Below are 23,278 nucleotides of genomic sequence, written 5' to 3' on the forward strand. Positions count from 1 at the left end.
AGAAAGCTGCACCATGGCGTCTCCAGAGTTCCCTTCCAACCTAGACTTTCCAGTGATTTTATGATTCTTTGTTTAAATAATGGTGCCTTTATTCAGGGAAGGAGGAGGGGGTAAACAAGGTTGGGTGTTTACTAAATAGATATAAAGCACATAAATGTGCTACCACGTGTTTGTGTGTATGCATGTATACCGTTTCTCCTGGGTTAGCGTACCTTAACTGAACAAATATTACTGTCCAATCATAACTTCATTTTTTAGACAGACAAAGTTACTGGGCTAGGAAAGCATTGCAATATTTATAGATTTTAGCAGCTCATATACCTAAAAAATAACAAAGCTGCTACAGAAGGGAGTTTGAACAAAAAATATTTGCATAGAGGACTGGGTGAAAAATTCCCCAGTGCAGTGTTCAATGATTTGGGCTGGATTTACTATTTCTGGTTTGTCATCATTGCTTTGAAACTTGACTTTTAATGGACTCAAAGTCTTGTTGTTTTAACCACTGTATGTTTAATAAGGATGAGCAAGAGAATTTAGTGTTAATGTCACCTGCAACTCATGTTGTTAATTAAATAACATTGTCTCTAAGCTGCACAATTTAGCGCTTAAAGATGAAAACCTGACATTTACACAGGTAAATTTCCAGTAGATGTACAAACTGCCTTTTTCTAGATTCATTAGGGTACATGCTTGTGAATTAAAACACGCTAAAACAAAACTACATAACTGCACCAAATCTGATCATATCTGACCATCAGCAAGGTTCTCTGCTTTATTTTGAAGTAAGATAGGATAAAACTAGTGCCGTAGATGTTTTTACTCATTTACGTAATTCAGTCTTTTTTGTACTTTGATGTATCCGACTATATCCTTTAAAAAGCAACATGCAGGTAATGTGAAGGTGAGGGATAAGTGTGAGGATTAGTATAAAGCAATATTAGAACACAGCATAGCTGTGCAAGTTAACAGTGATAAGAGAATATTACTAACAGCAAGAAAAAAAGTTTGAGTTTGTGTTTTGTGGCCACCAAAGCTATTAAAATACTGATATAAGGACTTGTATTCCTGATGAGCGACATGTATCTCTGCTCTTGACTATTTCAGTATAAATCCTGATGTTCCTAACAAGTCCCACGTTGCCTCTTGTCCTCACCAATTCTATTTAACTGCACCTGCCTTATACATTCATTATATAGACCTTATATTTATTAGAGATTCTGTGACTATTTTATGTGCTGCCCTTTCAATTGCTTGACTTCTAAGGCAGCTGCTGTATGTGAGGGAATATTTTGCAGCAGGAGGGAGGAATCTGTGAAGAATAACGAGACCCTAATAATCACAAACTGACTACTGATTTTGCTCTGATGCTTTTGCTTGGTTGTTAATATAGGCTGGACATGTAGCATAGATGTCTCCATGTGTTCCCCCTCAGAGCATCTGTATCTCTATGCAGCTTTCACAGAATTGCCCCAGAAATACATTTTGGCTTCTTCCTGCCTGTGAAAATGAAGCAGAGCTTTCAGCTACCATGTATTTGCAACCTGGCTTGTCTCCTGGGCTGCTTAAGCTGCTCCATTTATGTATGGAGCAGCCCAGAGCCTCTGTGTATCTGCAGTGATTTGAGGTTGCCCAGCAAACAGAATCCATTTGTTAATGGAGCAGAAAACAGAATAAACAGAAAGAAAACTTTTAGACAGTCTAAAAGAAGCATGTGGTTTTCAAAATTCTCTGGAAAGGAACAGATCAAAGATACGCTGCTCATTTGGCAAGTATATAGAAAAACTCGACTGAAACGTCTTTGAATCTGCTCGTGGCACCAATATCTCAGCTCCTGAACAGAAATAAGAGTCTGTCAGAGGCTGTGTTTTTTCTTGTTGTGGTTTTGGTTTTGTTTCTGTTTTTAAGCAATCCATTAAAAGTCCTCTACAGCATAAAGCATTCTAAGGAAAAAAAGTTAGCTTTTATTGCTGTTCCTCTGCTTTTTAGTGTTTTATCATTTTATGAGAAGTAAATACTACTTGGCACTCAAAGTAAATTAGTTCTCTTTCCAGGTTCGTGAAGTGACAAGAAAAATTATTCATGCGTCTAATGAGGCTGTTACTGAAGACAACCTGTATTCTGATATTATCATGGTGTGGGGACAGTACATAGACCACGACATTGCATTCACTCCCCAGAGCACAAGCAGAACCACCTTCCTAACTGGAATGGAGTGCCAGACAACATGTGAAAAACAAAATCCATGTTTTCCAATAAAGGTAAGATTCTAAATTAATTTCTTCAACAGAAATTCTAGTATCTAAATAGGTGAGTAAACTAAAACACATTAGTGATACACATACATTGGAATAATCATAAAGCAAATTGATAGATCATCCAGAAACATTAGAGCAGACAGTGATCGAAAAAGTGAAACCCAGTGCAACTATTAAATGGAATAGGTGGATATTTAAATTGTTTTGTAGAACTAACAAACTATAGCTAAGGTATGTAGTACAAATAGAAAAAAATTCTACCTCTCAGGTTTATGTTGCAGAGAAACCTTACTAGTCCCCCCTCAATGTTACTGTTCTCATGCTTCAAGGTTTTGAGTTCCAATGGGGGAAATAGGGACATAGTCATAAATAATTCTGTTTTTAAATTGTCAGCCAGACAAAGTGAAACAATCTTAACTTAACTCAGTGAAAGCAAAGATATTTCCAGCAGCTAATGCGAACTTTTGAAGAGAGCTATTTTTTCAATGTATGTATAAAATATCTTCAGGGAGTTGCTGAAACTTACATACATCACCTCTTCGCTTTGAGTAGATGGAAAACATGAATTCAAAGCTTGTTAGAGGGCTAGAAGAAACATAAATTGGTATAAATATAGGATCCTGTATTCTTGCCTGATTAATTTAAAAGTATAGGCATTCTTTCACTCAAAAAATTAAGTAGCAAAGTCAAACGACTTTTTTTGTTTCTCAAAGCTCAGCCTGTCCTCCTCATGCTGCAGGAGAGCCCCATGCTTGTTACACTCCATGGACTAATGCCTCCGTCTCTGTCCAGAGCAACCTAAATCACTTTCCTTAGGGTTGGGGCTTGACTACTGACCGGCTTCTCTATACACTGAAGCAAATGTAAGGAAGAAGTTCCATCAGAATAGAAAACTCTTTTCCCCTCAACAAACCATAACTGATAACTGTGCCACAGTCTCTTTTGCCTCAAGTGCCTCATTCCACTTCCATTAAACATAAAGGAAAATATTCTGCTAATTGTAATGGGAGCCCAATCAGATCTTGTGTTGAAAGTACATCTTCCATTTGGTGAAAGAATCCAAAACACAGGGAAAGGTAAGTGAAATTAATGACTGCATGCAATTTTACTACAGGCAGGTAAATTTATTCTTTCTCATCCAGCAGATATGGACTATCAAAAGTTTACAAGCATAGCTTGAGAGCATTCAGAGAGAGCACAGACTTCTTAAAGAATCACATTCTCAGGACATGTTTGAAGTATCACATATTTGAGTGTCTGGGTAACCAGGTTTAGCCACCACAGCCCTAATTATAGTGATTCTTCCGTAGTTCTGACGAAAATCTCTAGTTTCTCTCAAATGTCTATCAAATTTCTATCTGGGGCAAGAAGTTATTTACTCTGTTTGTGCTGTTAAGTAATAGCCTTAGAAATGTTCTCATTCTCAAAGTCTTATCAGGAGAGACTAGGGCAGAAGTTCAGGCCATGACCAGCAGTGATTCGCATGATGTGATGAAGGAGGTGGAGTGTGTCTCCACCATATGACACAATGTGGCTATGTATTGACTCCCGTTTTTTTAAAGTCAGTTTGCTGTAGACATAAACCTGCAAAAGTCTTTGAAAGCTTATGCTTTGTGTTTATGAGATATTCTTTGAAACAGTGCAATTAGTATTGATCTTTAAGTGCAAAACACCCATATTTTTTATTACTAAATAGATTTTTAAATTGAGAACAGACTGGTACTGTTGCCCACTTGAATCAAATGTGGATCGCAGGGTCCATAGAAGTCTAATCACTGAACCCTGACTAGTTCAAGCCTAGGAATCACATCTGCTTAAAAAGGAGGCAATTTAAGGGCACTTCTAAAAAGGAATTCAAGGGTAACGTTATTCATGTGGCAGCGGCATTGTGGCGCAGAGAAAGAAGCTGCACAGATTGTCATGGCATAGCCCCACAAGTGCATCCTTCAGTGCTCTAAACAAGAGACACGTTTTGGATTTGTATCTTGGAGCTTGAAGAGATTCATCACAAAGCGTGTTTCAAGGATGAAGTCAAGTTATGTATACAGATACTAAGTCTAGCACTGAATGTAGTCCAGGAGCTGCTCCTGCTCAGCAGTATAGGCTAGCAGCGAAACTGGGTCAAGGCATACCCATGGCTACCTTCGGTAGTTGGTGTCTGATACTCAGAATGGCCATGGAGGGGGACATAGAAAGAAATTCAGACACAACCCTGTAAGTATTAGATAAGTTTCTCAACTTGTGGGTTCATTACATGAACACGGTCCCATGAATTTTGTTATTAGTCTGTTATTCACAGCTTAAAAAGGGACAATTACAAAGATGGTTGTTCATTTGCTTTTATTATATGTCTAGTATTTTGTGACTGTTTTTGTCAAAGGCAAATAATAGGCACTGTATTAAAAAAAAATATAAAGAAGGGGGTTCCAAATATTAGCATGTCCAGAAGAAAAAATTTTGAACACAGAAACAAAATGCTATTTTCCCCTGGAACTGATTTTTTTCCCCAAAATCCTAAGTAAAGCTAATTTCCAGCTATTAAATACTTGGAAGGCAGCCACAGTTAAGTTTTACATGTTCATTTTGTATATGAAGAAACTGTGGCTGGTTTCCAAAGACAGTGAAATCAATAGCATATTATCCAACAATGTAAACACAGAGGCTGCAATTTGCACTCTTGTTGGGCTCCTAGAACATCGGCACCCAAGGGAGAATCCACCCACGGAAAAGGACAACTGTGCTTACAGCTACGCACCCTCCCCAGGGGTTTCACCAGGGAAAGGGAGCTCCTGACTGTGCAGGTTAGGGAAGTTGGCTGCAAAATGTTCTGAGTCAGTGCAATTCAATGAAGGATTGAAAGCTGTGGTAGCACATTAATATTAATAACAAGCGTAGGTAAATGATTCATAGGTTAGCAGGAACCATTATGATTTTCTATTCTGGACATTTTCATAATAAAGGCTATAGAATTTCACCCAGTGATTCTCACACTGAGCCTGTAGCTTCTGGTAGAGCCTGAACATCCTTTTTCTGTATCTCTTCAGAATCCCACAATGGGGGGGGAAGGAAAAATTCTCTAGCTTTAGTTTATACTTCTTTTGCAGCAGCCTGACACATGGAACAGGGATGAGGAGATAACCTTTCATTCCTCAGATGATTATTTCAGGTTAGCGCTGCGACAGAATGAGGCATTAGAAAGCCTTTCATTGGAGAGCTACTGACTTTATTCGGTATTAATTACATTGCTGACAAAAAGTTAGACATGCCGCATACCCATAGTAAGATACAGGCCTGAAAAGCTTTCAGACACTTAGTACAGATACAAAAAGGTGGAAAGGAAACACAGTCACAGAAAAGTGAGGTGATTTGCACAAGGTGACATGTAACATGACAGGTTACTGTCTCAGCTACAAACGGATCAGTGGATGTGTGCTCAACAACCAGCTAAGTGAGCCCCTGCCTTTTTCTTCTGCGTTTCAGTGGTAGCAGCTCACTTTCAGATAGGGTCATTGACTCATCTCCGAATTTCATTTCAACAAATAAACATTCATGTTTTCCTTATTGGCAAACTTTCATAGACTGTAAGCTAGGTTTTCTTTCAAATCTACAGCAAATATCCTTTTACAAGGTCATTTCCCACAGAACAAACTCACAATAAGTAAGACTTTTCTTTAACTGAAATAACAATTTAGACATTGTAGTACACTGAAACAATTAGTGCTATTCATGTTCCTACACATAAAAGAATTTCACCGTAAACAGGTTTGACCATGCATATATAATAACAGTTTAAATCAATGTACAGCTATCCTAGGAAAACTATTTTGGCCAGAGAGGGTTTTGTTGTGAGATTTTTTCCTCTAGAAGTATGCGAGGCAGAGAAAAAATTGATATGGATATTCCTCATTAGTTTTGGAGAAAAATGTGATTCTGTACCCATTTCAGCAGAAAAGGGTCTTTTTTTTTTCCTCTCAGATTATTTTTGATGTCATTTGAATAATAACATAAGAAACCTCTCATTTGCACATTCAGCTGCTGGCTGCACACTACTTACCCCATGAAAAAGGAAAAGACTGCGTTATGCAGTTCTGCCAGCCCCTTAATGTTCATTACTGCTGTTTTTCTCCACTGGGGCACAGAATGGTTTGAATTGAAATTGCAGAGGCAGTTAACTAAAGATTATTCAGTATGAACTTCATTCTCTGTTGATATGTTTTGTTGTGAGCCTCGCTGTTTAACAACTTAAAGGCGGCTCATACATTTTTTTCCCAGTGATACCTGAATTCTTCCAGGCTTTCCTGATAACTAGAAGCAGGAGGAACTCAAACACATACAATGCTGTGGCTGGCATGTTCAGGTATTTGTAGCATGAGATGAGCTTCTTGCTTACTTTATCAGCTGAAGGGAAACAGAAGACACACTAATAGCAAGAGACTTAATAATAGAGACAAATACTAAATAGGAAGTCCAAGGCAAAGAGATTACGGATTTCAGTAACCGGTGAAAGAAAGAAAAAGGAAAATAAATTACATACTTCCTTCAAAAATAAACTACTTTGATTTGCTAAAACCTAACTGGTACAGAAATATTAGTAGAATTTCATTATCAAACAAAACTTGAAAACCAAATGAAACCCTTTCTTAACTTAAATGCTTTATTGGTATCAATTCCTACTGCCATGAGTTCTCAGTAGTAAGAAAATTTCACTTGATATAATAAATGAGGTAACGATGTTAATATATGAAGCTCTTGAATTCCTTTCCAAAGTTGCCTTGATACTTTTACCACAATTTTAATGACTATTTCATCTTCACAGACTGGTCTGTGTGTTATTAGAGGTATAAAGAAGAAATTACAACTTTTTATATTACACCTGTAGGATTAACTGTCTTCTGCCAAAGACTTTTCAAAAATTAAAAGCAAGGAGATATAATACAAATAAAAAGGGTTAGCTCAGGTCTCTGTACAAAACATTTATTTTCTTTTAGTCAAATGTTTGAAGATTTTTTTTCTGGGTTATTTCAGCAGTTTTAGTGAGTGTTACCTGTTTCTATTTCATGTTGATCAGTTGATAAGAAACCCCCAGCATTATATTCCTTGAAACTCAGACTCCATGATTTTTATAACATTTTTAATTGAGGTTAATCTTTTTTAAACTCTTGGAACTGACACGTTGTTGTGGCTATTTGTGGGTGCACAATGCAGTGCAGCTAGAATTTGGAAACAATGTGCTTTTCAGAAAAACAGAGTTCATAAAGCCAAATGTGCATGAGGTAACAAAGGTAAATTTTAGTTAATTTGAAACCTGGCATGGTTTGGTTTAGCGATGAACTCTATTCTTTGAAATAGAATTGGTGTTCTGAGCTTTCCTTTTGGGTATCCTACAATGCGAATAAAACCTTTCTCCCTCTTCCTTTCTATCCTTCTCCCAGACCTCTGCTGCCCTCCCCACACCTCTTAAGCCATTCACATACCATTTTCAGTGCTCTCCTGTGGCAAAACTTCTATCTGTCTGATTTGGGCTGTATTTTCCCCTAAGACCCTTACGTATACCCCAAGGTCCAATTTGATAATTCCCACAAGTTTCTCCCATTCCCTTTACCTGTGGTTGAAGCAGATGACTGCGTGACAGGTGGGTTCAGACTGTACGACCGCTGACTATTCACACAAATGCTGGATCACCATTTGACCTCGGTCTTTTGGCTGCATGTGGGTCAAACTGATAAAGGACTGGGCAGCCTTTCATTTGTCAAAGGCTATGTTCAGCTTTTGCTTTATATAAAGACAATCACAATTTAATGCTTGTAAGACAGTTGTCACTGTAAAATAAGGTGGGGGAAGGATTGTGGGGCACAAGCAGAAAGCTGAGTGAATAATTACATATGCCTTTTTTAGTTAGGAAACTGTATTAAAATCAGATACCGGAACAAAGCTTTTATAGAATGCTGCTGCAGACGTTGAAACTCTTCATTATGTTTTTATGTATACATGTAAACCTGCTGTTTCACTTGGTGTTCAGTAGAACATAATTTGACCAGATGTTCACATCTTCACTGTAATACGTTTCATGATTAATTTTGATTGGAAGCCAGGCTAATTTAGCTGTAGATCTATGCAGTAGCTTGCTCTTACAACAGTGTAAAGGCTTTGGGGTTTATTTCTGTCTTTGCTTTAAAAGGGTTAAATCATCTTTTTCCTTTAATCTCAAGGAAAAAATCTCTACAGGTTTAGAATGTGTCACTCCAGTAGATGAGATCTGAACAACAGAAAGTTGAAACAGAAAATGGAAATATTTACACAAGCCTTAATTCAACATTTACAGCTGTTACCTTCACCTCAGGAAATACACTTGTTTTTTTTATGCAGGTGACCACCAATGATACATTAACTGCAGGGTTGGATTGCCTACCCTTCTACCGCTCATCTCCTGCGTGCGGCACTGGTGATCATGGGATTCTCTTTGGAAATTTATCAGCGCTGAGTCCAAGACAACAGATCAATGGCTTAACTTCTTTCCTTGATGCTTCTACCGTCTATGGCAGTACCCCTGCTGTTGAAAACAAACTGAGGAATTTAACAAGCAAAGAAGGCCTTCTGAGAGTAAACGTTAAATATTATGATAACCATCGGGAATACCTGCCTTTTACAGACCGGATCCCATCACCTTGTGCACAGGACTCAAATGCGAGTGAAGGTGAGAGGATTGAATGCTTTATGGCTGGGGACAGCCGATCCAGCGAGGTCACATCTCTGGCAGCTATGCACACGCTGTGGCTGAGAGAGCACAACCGCCTGGCCAGAGCCCTCAAAAGCATCAACGGCCACTGGACCGCAGAGACAGTCTACCAAGAAGCACGAAAAATTGTCGGTGCTCTGCATCAGGTTGGCTGCTTATTTGCTTGTCTACACATTGCAGTGAATATCTTAGAACAGAACTGATCACAAAACATATATGTCTCTGTCAGTGGCTTTGAAGATGATGTTATCTTTCCTTTGCCACTTATTTCTGTGCTTCAAATTCACCGCATTCAAAGTTTTTTTCTTTTCTACTTTCCTTAATGAAAAGTCCTTGTCCTTAGTTTGTCCAGACTCCTCAGTGCTCTGATTTTCATGGCAATTTCATCTTTCTGCAGGCTTCTCCAGTGTCTATTTTGTCTATTGAAGAGGCCTTTTCAGGCCTCACTTTTTGGGGGTAAAGAAAAAAATTAAAAAGGAATGTCTCTGTATTTAGACAGTGTTCAAAATGCTTACTTTCTCATAGGAATTATATAAATTAATAAATTCCCCGTGTAAAAATGCCCATGAAGTTCTCAATGATGCATTAATGCATAAACTTCAAGGGCTACTCTTGATAGCAGTTATCAGCAGAAATAAATATGGGAAAACACAGAAGAAAAGAGTCCCTAAGAATGTTTATACTAGACTTGAAAATAGGAAAATCTATTTCTATTCAGTATTTTTCCTTCCGCCCCACCCTGCCCCCGCCCCTGAAGTAGCTACGCAGCCTTTAACTTCTTTTTTTTCCTGGCATTCCGTGTGGACAGCTTCTGCTCCTGCAGACCCTATCATAAATGAAACAAAACAAAAACATTCAACAGGATTTCCCCTGCACGGAATATAATCTGCTTGCTCACAGTGTTGAAGGCATTCAGATCCGGATGGCATCAGGACCCAGATCAGTGCTCCAGTGCTAGCCTGATTTTTTTGTGGCTTTGTGGCTCCCTGTCCTCAGGTCCAGCCAAGTACAAGGAGAAGCTGGCTCCTTATGCCCAGTAGGCATACGTGTGGGTGCACGCACACATGGCAGGCCACACAAATGAGCACACACCAAAAGCAGCACCTTTGCTGGCACTCACACGAGTGTGAACAGCACGGATGGCCTGACCCCTGTTCTCTGCAGCTGCTCAGGGTTGAAGCCCATTAGCATAGTATGCACACAGGCAATGTGGGGCTCTCCTGGACAGCCTGCACAGTGGCTGGCCCCAGAGATGGTCCAGCTCATGATGCCTGGACCCACAAGCCCCTGAGGCTCAGGGTACCTCTCGTTCTCTTTGTGAGTCCTCAAGTTTCTTATGCTGCTCATCATCTCTGGTCTGGCTGGAAACACACTAGTGATCACACACACACACTCAGGGTAGAGAGCACAGCCACAAAGCGGGTAGTGAGAAAGGGGATTTCAGAATAATATAGCTTAAACTGCAGAGATCAAGCACAGGGCTCAGTCAGACGAGCACACTGATCAGCTAACTTTTCAGATTCAGACAGCCCCTTTTATCCCCTTTTCTCTCTATTTCCCCATGCATTTTCCGGTCTACCTTGACCCCTCTCTATTCCCCATCTTTAGTCCTTTCCCTGAGTACCCCATAGTGTTTCACATTCCCACAATCCCCTTGAAACATTGCAAACGAAGTTCTTACACAGTTCCTCCAAGTCCTCTCCTCCCTGCACTCCACAACTCCTGCCCCTTCAGGCAACCACCCCTTTAGCTCTCATGGTGTCTGGGGGACAGTTTTTTTCATTGACTCATCTTGGTGGGTTTTATCCACTCTCTCTGGTGGCCTCGGGGAACGGACGATCCTGCAAGTCCATTTTCAATGGTTTGGTTACTCAGATTACTCCACCTGACATTGCTCCTCCAAGCCTCACCAGAGCGTTTGCATTTGTGGAGATTCAGCTTTAATCGGATAACCTACGACACAGTGATTCAGCCTGTCTGTTACAACCCATAATACTGGATGAGCAATATCAGGACCAGAATAATCTGAAGGCTAGGGGACTTTCATACACTTTCTGATCATAGAATCATAGAATGGTTTAGGTTGGAAAGGACCTTGAAGATCACTGAGTTCCAATCCCCCTGCCATGGACAGGGACACCTCCCACTAGACCAGGTTGCCCAAGGCCACGTAAAGCCTGACCTTGAACACCTCCAGGGATGGGGCCTCAACAAGCTGTCTGGGCAACCTGTTCCAGTGCCTCACCACCCTTAAAATGAAAAACTTCTTCCTAATGTTTAATATAAACCTGCCTTCTTCCAGTTTATATCCATTCCCCCTCATCCTGTCACTACATGCCCTAGTAAAAAGTCCTTCCCCAGCTCTCCTGTAGGCCCCTTTTAGGTACCGGAAGGCCACAATAAGATCTCCCCAGAGCCTTCTCTTCTCCAGGCTGAACAGCCCCAACTCAGCCTGTCCTCATAGGAGAGGTGCTCCAGCCCTTGGATCATCCTTGTGGCTCTCCTCTGGACACGCTCCAGCAGGTCCATGTCTTTCTTATGTTGAGGACTCCAGAGCTGGATGCAGTACTCCAGGTGGGGTCTCACGAGAGTGGAGTAGAGGGGCAGAATCACCTCCCTTGACCTGCTGGCCACATTTCTTTTGATGCAGCCCAGGATATGGTTGGCCTTTTGGGCTGTGATCGAACATTGCAGGCTCATGCTGAGCTTCTGGTCAATCAGCACACCCAGGTCCTTCTCCTCAGGGCTGCTCTCCAGCCATTCCCCACCGAGCCTGTATCTGTGCTTGGGATTGCCCTGACCCAGATGTAGGACCTTGTACTTGGCCTTGTTGAACTGCAAGAGGTTGGCTTGGGCCCACCTCTCCAGCCTGTCCATGTCCCTCTGGATGGCATCCCTCCCCTCCAGCGTGTCTACCTCTGATACTTATAAACAGCTTTTTTAGTATCAAAAAGAACCTTTTGTGAAGATTAATTGGGTAAGGAGGGAGGAAAATTTCACTCTTCTGATAAAACACTTTGCCTTTCTTCTGCCACAATTTTTAGTTACCAGAATATGCAGAATGTTTCCTTTGAGAAACCACCTGCGTGGTTGGTATGTTGCTACCTGAACTTAAAGCCAGATAACTTCAGAAAAGCAACATACTTCATTTAATTGTATTTAGTTAGTCCTTTTAAAAATTTTGGCTTTTATATATATGTATATTTTGGTTACATTAACCATGTCAACTTCTCTGCTGTAAATGTGCTGCTTGCATTAAAATAATGGCACTGACAATGGTTGTCAATACATGTCAGAAGAAATGTGCAAATCCAAAAGTAGGCCTCTGTGCGTTCAAACACTTCTGATTTACATCCAGTAGCATTATGGCGTGAAAGAAAATACTTTGTGCATGGCAATACGCTGCATGAATCTGGGCTACTCATTATCTCTACCAGTATCATAGAATAATGAGTTTTGCCTATGGCTCATTAGAAATGTGTTTGAGTTATATCTTGCTGGTTCAGAGACATTCATTCAGGAGAGATAATTGGAGTATCTCTATTAATGCGGTATGATAACCAGCACACTAATGACAGCTCTAGTTGAAGTTACCTTGAGATTTCCACTCTAAAATTTAGTTCCAGTTGCTATACATTTCTAAAATTCTCTCTTTTTGGAATGAATACTTTCAAGTGTAATTTTTGCCCGTGGGTGTGTAATTATAGAGAATTGAACAAAAAACCTTCCCTTCTTTCTAGAAATAGGAAAATGAGAAAAACCTCTCTCTAGACCACACTTTTCCTCCTAGATGCTTTTTTAGCAGCATAAATATCTCTAGTTGCAAGCGTTTAATAATAGAAACTTGACAAAGTTACCAAACATAACAATTGCCTGTTGATATCCTGGACAAAACAGATTTTATTGGCTGTGTTGTAGGCATGTTTCACTTATAAGTAGTAGTTTATATAAGGTACAGCGGTGGTTAACTTTGCCCTTGTATTTTACAGGAATGACACATGCTTAACTCTAAAAACACTGCAGTATACAGTGGCAAAAATATATTCTCTACCCAATGTTTTGTGCAAAAAGATGTATTTTCATTGTCATTTACTAACTGAAATTAAACTATCTGCTTATTTTGCTTATTCCTGTTTTGACTTCAGAAAACAGAGTAAGGAGAATCAGGATTCCTCCTGCTAAGCTATTTGTAAGGAAAGAGTTTAAATTTGTTTTTCTTTAAACAAAAAGTGTAGGCAAAACAGGAAAAAATGCTCAATTATTCAGCTGTTATGGTCTTAACATTACTATTTCATATATAAGAGGTTTGAAGGATGCGATTGAATGCACGTGTGCTGTTCCTCTTAGAGGCAGTTTCCCCTAATGTGCCATTTGGTTTGTGAAAGCCAGATGATGTGGCACTAGTCAGATGAAGCAGGAGTTTTGCAGATCAATCTGAATCAAGTTTTCTTTGATTTATTACAGTATCAGAGAACCATCTCTGAATGAATCGTGCTACTGCCAGTTGATCCCAATTACACTTGACAACCACCTTTAGTTTTCAGAGTGTATATAGGTGCTTTTTTCACTTCCTTCTACATCTGCTTATGTTCTCTGAACATCTTGCATCCCTACTTCTCTGCCATGATCGAAGGCATAGGTTGAAATGGGGTGTCTTCTGAGGCTGACATACTTTAACTTAACTATAATTATTGGTTTCAACATAGCTAACCTGGATGAAACTTGTTTGTGAAATTAGATGATTAGATAACTCCATTCACAGCTTTAATTCTATGAAATTATAAAAGATAAATAAATAATAGATATTATAAAAGTGTATATGTTGCATAACTCATGTTTATAAAGAATATAGTTCAGACTATTAATGGAACTATAATAATGTGTGCATTATTTATTAAAAATTGAACTATCATCCAATCACCCTTTACAGAAATGTTTAGGACTTCAACATTGTCTGTAAATCCTTTAATATCTACAGGGAGAACCTCAAACCAACTGCACTTTAATGAATTAAACATCATTGCTATGTTTGGTTGTTCTCTGTTATTTCTGCAATCTTTCCTAAGTGCAGGACCTTTATTTAATTGGCTCTTCACTGTCTCAGTGAGATACTATGCCTTTGCAGTTACCTCTGGCCAATGGCAAAGGTAAGCTGCACTTTTGGCCTTAATTCTTCTTATGATAGTTCACGTATTTTTGTATTCTTTCTTCCAGCTTTTTTTTTTTTATTTTCCTTTTCCATCAATTGTGCCTCATTCACACCCACTTTGGAAAATGCTGGAGGGGTTTTGGAAAGGAAAGTCTGATGAACCTTATGAGAAGTAATAAGAATTTCTGTATCTTTTGCACCTGATTTGAAATAATTTTTAACATGAACAAAAAATTCTCAAAAATAATCTGAAATTATGTAACTTATTTCCAAATATCTAATGTATGTCTGATTTCTGCTGGAGGTGGCCCAACCTGGGGGCAAACCCATCCAGGATGCTTACTGAGTTCATAAGGACACTTGGGAACCCCGGTTGTAATTCTGCCTTCTGAATGAGAGGGATGCTGCCTTTCACACTAACAACCTGTTTAACTTGAGGTATTATTGTGTTTTCAGGTCAGGATTCAGTTACTTTTCTGTAAACAGCACACATGTGATTCATGATATGATGCAAAATCTGTACAAAGCCTTTTCTGACAGTCTTGTAATCATTCAGATTCTGTTTCTGATTGAATACTTATCAAATGATTCGTTGAATTGCTAGGAAATCAGAATTTTATTTTCTCTGATATGACTAAATGACATTTAAATACTCTCAATCCTTCTGTCACTATCTGGTCATATAGACGACTAAAGTCATTTAAATATTGAGCATATGGGCTTCTGTTTAAAATACAGTGCCCATTTGTCATCATTTTTCACTGAATTATACCATTGAAACAATGACTACGGTGAGACAGTAGAAATATTGACATTATTGATTAAAATTAATTTCTTCATGAGACTTCTACAGGGTTTGGAGTTGATGCTATGAGGTGCTGAATGTCTCCTAAGAGGAGCCTAGATCATCAGTAATCTCAGAAATGTTACAAGGAGTTGAGGCCACCCAGTGCCTCGCAGATTCAGACTCATTATATCCACATAAATTCCTTATGGTGCTGCAAACACCTGAAAGTTAACTTATTATTCATAAATAGGCTTAAAGTAAGTAATAAATAGTAGAGCACTTCATTGTACTTGTTTGCAATTTCCTTTCTATATAGTGCCTTTATGGCTCTGATTTTATTGATGTATTTTTAGACAAGAATATTCCTTTGTTTCCACAGGAGAATCTCAGATGTTGAAGGAACACGGTATCGAAAGGAAGTATTATGCTTATTTATGCCAAATATGAAAGGAAATAAATCTTTCAAATCACTCTCTCAAAGCAGGGAGTGCATGCAAAATAACTTTAACAAAAATAGTTTTGATGTTTGTCAGCTGTTTACACCTTTTTAAAATGTTATATATGTGTCAGTTATGAGAACTTGTAGTGAGCCTCTCCTTGACTTCACGCAGACAAATTCAGGCTAGGTATGTTCAGAGACCACACAAAGACTGGCTGCTACCTGCTGATGTACTTTAGATATAGCTCTTTGTCAGAGTCCAGATTCTTTCTGGCAGTATCATCTTCTGCTGTATTAGTAACATCTTCTTAGTCTGTATTGTCTAAAAATCACCTCTACTTGGTGGAGCCTTGTGTAGCTATTGAAAGTTTCCATCAAACAGATGCCTCTCCTAGCTAAGGACAGGCATAAGACTTCTTTTTTACCTTAGCCTTTTAATTTTCATGTCTTGAAACAGCAATCCCTCTGCCCCCACCAAGGAAAAAAGAAATTCAGATCTTACCTCTGGAGCAAATGAAGAATCTGAATTGCCCTTTCCTTCAGGGAATCTGGCCTTTATGAACAGCTTAGCTTGGGATTTCATTTACAATTAGCAAAAAATGACACATGTATCAGGATGCTTGTGTCCATGGCTAACCTAGTCCTATTTAAAGTCTTTGCTTGAAAAAACTAGCTCTAAATCTAAAATTAGAAAGAACTGGTGGTTTGCAAAACTTTTGTGAATGTAGCAAAAGGTTGACTTCTCAAATGAGTGTCAGTATTAATTTCTAGCAATTATTTTATTTTCTTCATATGTTGTATTAAAGGAGCTGTAAAAGGAATCCTACCCTTTCAATCCTACCCTTCCTACCTGTCTTTCAAATATTTTGTTCACTGCATGACCTAACCTGAAAACATAAAGGGGTTGTTACCTCTGCCGTCTGAGGGAAGTGAGTGAGTTCTGGAGGGGTTTGCTTGTCTCTCTGCCAAGCCTAAAGCAAAGATACAAGTTTTTCATAAGGTCAATTTATGCCAGCTAGCTTTTCAATATGCACTATATCAAGCTCAAAGTACATTTGTCCGCATATTTTATTACACAGCATATTGAATCTATAAGGTATTTTATTGAGTTCATTATGCTTCATATTAATCCCATTATGTGTAATATTCATCCCATTATGCTTTATTGAGTTCAGCGTAATCTTTAACCTATAATGCACTTTCATTTTATTTGGTACATCAGATTGTTTTCTCCTTTTTTTGGCCATGATTACTCATATGCTTTTTTCATGTGACTGTAATGCTATTACATTATTAAAGCATGTGACAGAAGGTGTTTATCAGCATTTTTATGTTTCAAGTGTGTTTTTTAGGAGTCTATAAATTGGCTTGAGTTTAGCATAAAATGTCTACCAAGGGATTCTGGGCACCAGTGGTTTAAATCCTGGTCATTTCAAATATTCAGTAAAGAGTTTTGTGTCACAAATACATGTCTGAAAATAGAATTTGTTCTTATCAACAACCATTCTTGAAAGATTTGGTAGTAATTCATGCTTTCATTGCTACTTTTAGGGGCATTATAATTTACATTATCACAATCAGGGCTTTAAACCTCAGCACACCTCCTCACAGGAGCTGGGTTACCCCCATGGATTGGAAGTGAGCAACAGTGATAGTCTCTTCTCAGAAGGCTTTGGTCTAGGATTTGTGGCAGGAGCTGACAGGGCCCTGGCTCTTGTACTGCACTGAGCCGTGCCACTGATGCTCTCCAGTCATTTGTCTCCTTACTGCCAAAATAGATGAGTGAAGAAAAGGGTATTTAGCATGTGGGGAACATTACTACGCATCTATAAAAACACTGAATGGTAAGTGTTTCTCTTTCTTTTCTTTCAGATTATTACTTTAAGAGACTACATTCCCAAAATCATTGGTCCAGATGCTTTTAATCTGCATATTGGCCTTTATAGAGGTTATGATCCCACGATGAATCCTACGGTTTCTAATGTATTTTCAACAGCTGCTTTTCGTTTTGGTCATGCAACAATCCAACCAATAGTAAGGCGGTTGAATGTACAGTATTTAAATGATCCAGAACTACCAAATCTTCACTTGCATGAAGTTTTCTTTAGTCCCTGGAGGCTCATTAAAGAAGGTATGGTTATATTTAAACTGTTTGGATTTTTTTTTCCAAAATACTGTAACTTTTTTCAAAGTTACTTATCTTGAATTAGGAATAGGAACATCTATGTGATTGCATCACTGATTTAAGTTGTTAAACAGGTACCAGAGCACTGACATGAACTGGAACAATTATTCTGAGTTAAATACATCTCCGAATCAGACAAAAGTTATTCTCCAGATTAAACCAGTCTGGTAGATTAACGAAGATATTTCATATCTTCTTTTTTTTTTTTTTTTGTGGAGGAATGTATTACCAGGTTCAAAATCTTCTTACACCTGAAGAAGCAGATGAAGCCTTTTCATAGCACTATTACTTCTATTTCAACTTGCAGCAAGTTTCTGCATATGTTTGAATGTAAAAGCCTGTGGCCAATGTTTAAAAAACATAGAAGCATACATGCATTCACATTTGTTAAGAAAGCTATAATGGTTTATATATATGCTGTAACGTTATATTATTTTTGTGTTTAAAGGAGGCTTGGATCCTTTACTAAGGGGTCTTCTAGCACATTCAGCAAAACTGCAAGTGCAAGATCAACTACTGAATGAGGAATTAACAGAAAAACTGTTTGTGTTGTCCAATAATGGTTCGCTTGATTTAGCATCATTGAACTTACAGCGTGGCCGTGATCACGGACTCCCAGGTCTATTGACTTTTCTTGAATTTTCTCCCAACTTGTAACCAAACTCTAACTGCTTATATTTGGAATGTAATCATAAGCTTTTAAATAATAGCTTTAGTAATCAGAAAAGTAGCTTAAGTCTCTTAAAATGTGACTGATATTTTTAAATTTGATGGAAACAAAATATTCCCCAGCATTTGAAATTAAAATAATCTGTTAAGTCTGGAAGGACAGTACTAGTGAGTGGATCTGGGTGTGCTTGGTGTAGGTACCCGAGGCTTGTTCTTGCTGGAACCAGCTCCACAGGAGTGGGGTTTCTGCCTGCAGCAGCTACTTGCCATCAGCAGGGTGCCCCCAGCCTGTAGGACAGGTCAACTTAGACACAACCTCATTGGCTCTACCGACCATAGGTGGTGTTGAGATGTCTCCAGGAGTGGTGTTGATTTAGGTGCACACCTCGTTTTGAGAACTATTGCATGTTTGTGGCTGGTTTTTGCACTAGGTTTTTTACTCCAGTCAGCCCAGGGTAAGATTGAACTAACAGTCAAGGAGCGTTAGCCCATCAGGCCATGGGTGTACCAGCTTACAGGAAGACTGCTGGAGCTTATTTCAATTTGATTGCATCAGCTGTTAAAATATATAGTAGGTTCCCAGTCCTGTGTAAAAACCTCTTACAAGCACGCCACAGCTTGTGAGAGCAGAGGCAGTGACCCTCAGCATGGTAGACAGGGACTCTTTCTTTTTCATTTCTAAAACTGTGTCCTGACCCCCTGCCTCATCAGACCCCTTTTCTGCATGACTCAGGAACAAACCTGGCTGTCCTTCTGTGCTCTGAGCCCAAGGTCCCACCTATGGAGGTAGGACTGACTGACTGTCTAAGGGCATTATGTCTCTTGGTGACAACCCTCTCGATTTCTCCTGTGCGACTCTACAGCTAGGAATACACAAGTCGTTGGCCCAGGACAGTAGAAATGAAGTCTGACTCTGGCCTGGAATTTAAAGCTGTCAGCTATACAAGGGTAGAAATGGAGTTTTGATCTCCCAGGCCAGAAATTAAATTTTTGGGGTGAGATGGAGGGGATTAATTCCAATGATGTAAAAGAACATAAAAGAAATATATTTTCCAGAGAGCTGGACATGTGCCTTAGGACACTCTCCTTAGTAAAGTGCTTTAGTTACTAACTTCATTCAGGTTACTTCTTGCCCACTCTTCACCTGCCTCCTGTATTCCTAGTCTGGAAACCTCAAGAAACAGTGCATGCTCCCATTATCTACTATCATGTTTTCATTGCTTAAATATGGGAGAACTGTTTTAAACCTTTGTTTTCCTTCATGAAAATGATGTAGCAATTGTATATCCTGTAGTTTCAGATCCTGCCATCATTTTCCCGATCAATTTAACCATTAATAATAGGCCTATTTTTAGACATAACTGTCTATGACTATGATTAAGGATGTCAGAATCCAGTGCTTCTAAATTTATTAATTTTATATATCATGCTAAACAGTCAAGTCTAATCTTCCTTTTAACATAATATTTACAGGTTATAATGACTGGCGAGAATTCTGTGGCTTACCAAAACTGGAAACTCAGACTGACCTGAATACAGTAATAACCAATCAAAATGTCACTGAAAAAATCATGGAATTGTACCACAATCCTAGCAATATTGATGTTTGGCTTGGTGGTCTGGTAGAAGACTTTCTTCCAGGTGCTAGAACTGGTCCCCTGTTTGCCTGTATAATTGGAAAGCAAATGAAAGCCCTAAGGGATGGTGATCGGTGAGTTTATTCATGTTGTTGAATCATTTTTGTAATACGCAGTACCAATGCAGATTTTACAGATATGTGAGAATACTTCCCAGAACATAAGACAACATGATGCTTAGACAGACTTTAAACAAATTATTCCCTGCCACTTTCAAGTTTTTAACTTTGATCCTTCAGTTTTGTTGGGTTTGTTACTCTTCTTTGGTCTATATATAATTTCAATTCCAGATGATATGGAGACTGTTTCTGTGGTGTTGAGATTCCCAACTTTGCACTCCTGGTGGAAATGCAAGGTGCCAACAGCAGTTAATAGTGCCAGGGGCAGATAACTTCTGTGTGTATGGATGTAATGCTGTGCAGACTTTAGCTAGCCAGTCCCTGAAGTCTGCGTCATGCTCGGGGTCCTTAACTGGAAGAACCTCAACATTTTCCATGGCAACCACAGCAAAGTCAGAAGGAATAGGCAGAGAGCTATAATTCGGGCTTCCTAGTGGGGATAATAAAAACACGACATACCTAGTCTTATGTGAATTGGGACTGCAGAGTTCTCACAGAATTGCCTCATCAGGCACAGCATAGTATGTCCCTTCACCCAACCCTGCACAACCACCACCAGGGTCTTGTGCCAGTTCAATCCTCCACACCAGGAAGGCAGGAGAAGTGCAACTTCAGGTGACAAAGGGGTGCAAGATGCAGTTTATATCTTGCTTCTGCTCCTGAAGCAATTATAAAACCAACCTGTTTTTCATTTCCATCGTGTACTTGTGGCAGTAATTTTGAATCTCACAAGAAGACTAATTTTAAACAGCTCACACCATGCTAGCAGTGGTGTTTTAAGTACCTCTGGTCCTTATGCTCACCTTTAAGCTGCTCTCATAAGTCACTGTTGTGGAAAGAAACCGTTATGTAAATATGCATCTGAGGCAGAATTTAAATCTGAACTTTAAAAAATGTTAATTAATTAGCTCACAGGAAAAAGCTATGTTAATCATAAAGGTGGCATCTTATTAGCACAAACTGTATAGACAACAAACATTCCACTCAGCTGTGTTAAAAACGTGGCTGAAAGTCTTCTGAGTCGTACAGGCATACTTGACCCTATCCGGGAAAGGATAATCTATCGAGGCTGTTCCAGGCTTGTTTCCATGATCCAGTGCTTTACAATACTACTTATTATTCAGTGTCTTATGATACTACTTCCATTAATTAAACTTAAGCATAATTTAACATTAACTTCAAATTGAGAAAAAGAGAGCTCTAATAATAAAAGGATTCCTCAAGTTTCTGCCACAAAGTTTCTGTCAGCTAACTTAAATGTGAAATGGTATCGTCATGAATACTTTAATAAGGAACTATCTATAAGAAGTTAGAAGTATGTAAAAAACATGTTATAGTTGCCACACAGGATGTATAAAAATGGAAAAGTCTAACAGTGGTTGCAGTGCCTTGTCAGATAGAGTATTGGGTTTTATCTATATCTGCGCTAGTAACACTACGTGCTTACTGGATACCCTAATTGACATGTCAGTAAGTAGGAATTTCAAAACATCTCCTCTAACATATGCATTCAAATTCAGAAATCAGGACTAAGGGGAATTTTTGACAGATTGATCTCCACCCTGATAGCCTGGTAGTTTTTTCATCAATCCTCCTGGACAAAAGGAAGGGGTTTGAAAGGGCCAATCGAATCTGGCAAATGAACAAATGGTTACAGGACTGGTGCCACACCCAGGGGTTCAGCTACTTAGACCATGGGACTCGCTTTGAGGAAACAGGTCTACTGGGGACTGATGGGGTTCATCTGTCAGAGAAGGGGAAGAATATCTTTGGTCATAGGCTTGCCAAGCTGGTGAAGAGGGCTTTAAACTAAAGTTGACGGGGGGATGGGAACCTCAATTCATCCCACTGCTGCCAGTTTGATGCTGGCACCAGCAGTAGATGTTCAGAGCCTGGAGAAGGATTGCAGGTTGGCAGGAGAGCACCTGGAGTGCACCACAAAGGAATTCCAGCCACTCTAGCCAGTAAGTCATCTCCATCAGGGGCACAATTTAAATGCCTGTGTGCAAACACATGTAGCATGGGGAGTAAAAAAGAGGAGTTAGAGACCTGCACACGCCTGCAGGGCTATGATCTTATTGGCAACACGAAGACGTGCTGGGATGGCTCCTATGACTGGAGTGTAGGAATGGAAGGACACAGGCTCTTTAGGAAGGACAGGCAGGGTAGAAAAGGAGGGGGTGTCGCTCTCTGTGTCAAGGACCAGCTGGAGTTCATGGAGCTCCGCCTGGGCATGGATGAGGGGCTGACGAAGAACTTATGGGTCAGGATTAAAGGGAAGGCAGGGTAGAAAAGGAGGGGGTGTCGCTCTCTGTGTCAAGGACCAGCTGGAGTTCATGGAGCTCCGCCTGGGCATGGATGAGGGGCTGACGAAGAACTTATGGGTCAGGATTAAAGGGAGGGCAGGGGAAGGTGATATTACAGAGGGGGTCTGCTACAGACCACTCAACAAGGAAGACCAAGTGGATGAGGGCCTCTATAGACAGATAGGAGCAGCCTCACGTTCACAAGCCCTGGTCCTCATGGGGGACTTCATCCATTCCAATATCTCTTAGAAGGTCAACACAGCAGGGCATAAGCAATCCAAGAGGTACCTAGAATATGTTGATGATAACTTCCTTCTCCAAGTGACAGAGGAGCCAAAGACGAGAGGTGCCATGCTGGACCTTGCTCTCAACAACAAGGAGGGGCTAGTGGGGAATGGGAAGCTCAAGGGCAGCTTTCACTGAAGTGACCATGAAATGGTGGAGTTCAGGATCCTTAGGACAGTGAGAAGGGAGCACAGCAAGCCCTGGACTTCAGGAGAGCAGACTTTGGCCTTTTCAGGGATCTGCTTGGTTGAGTACCATGGGATAAAGCCCTGGAGGGAAGAGGGGCCCAAGAAAGCTGGTTGATATTCAAGGATCACCTCCTCCAAGCTCAAGAACAATGCATCCCAACAAAGAGGAAGTCAGGCAAAAACAATCAGGAGGCCTGCATAGATGGACAAGGAGGTCCTGGACAAACTCAAACAGAAAAAGGAAGCCTACAGAGGGTGGAAGCAAGGATAGGTAGCCTGGGAAGATTACAGAAAAATTGCGTGAGCAGCCAGGGATCAGGTTAGGAAAGCTAAAGCCCTGACAGAATTAAATCTATCCAGGGAGGTCAAGGGCAACAAGAAAAGCTTCTATAGGTATGTTGGTGATAAACAGAAGACTAGGGAAAATGCAGGCCTGCTCAGGAAGGAAATGTGAGACCTGGTTACCTGGGATATGGAGAAGGCTGAGGTACTCAGTGACTGTTTTGCCTGTCTTCACCAGCCA

General features: G+C 39.8%; 1 protein-coding gene across 1 annotated transcript in view; it reads left to right on the plus strand.

Moving 5' to 3' along the window:
* Positions 1-23,278, plus strand: part of TPO (thyroid peroxidase) — a 67,522-nt gene that overhangs the window by 26,259 nt on the left and 17,985 nt on the right. Inside the window, exons 6-10 of the mRNA XM_009887928.1 lie at positions 2,052-2,258; positions 8,622-9,137; positions 17,239-17,497; positions 18,000-18,170; positions 19,694-19,931. Coding sequence (XP_009886230.1) covers positions 2,052-2,258; positions 8,622-9,137; positions 17,239-17,497; positions 18,000-18,170; positions 19,694-19,931 — 1,391 coding nt within the window. The remainder of the gene's footprint in view (positions 1-2,051; positions 2,259-8,621; positions 9,138-17,238; positions 17,498-17,999; positions 18,171-19,693; positions 19,932-23,278) is intronic.

Source organism: Charadrius vociferus, unplaced genomic scaffold, assembly GCF_000708025.1.
Source record: "Charadrius vociferus isolate BGI_N301 unplaced genomic scaffold, ASM70802v2 scaffold156, whole genome shotgun sequence".
In the NCBI taxonomy this organism is placed as follows: Eukaryota; Metazoa; Chordata; class Aves; order Charadriiformes; family Charadriidae; genus Charadrius; species Charadrius vociferus.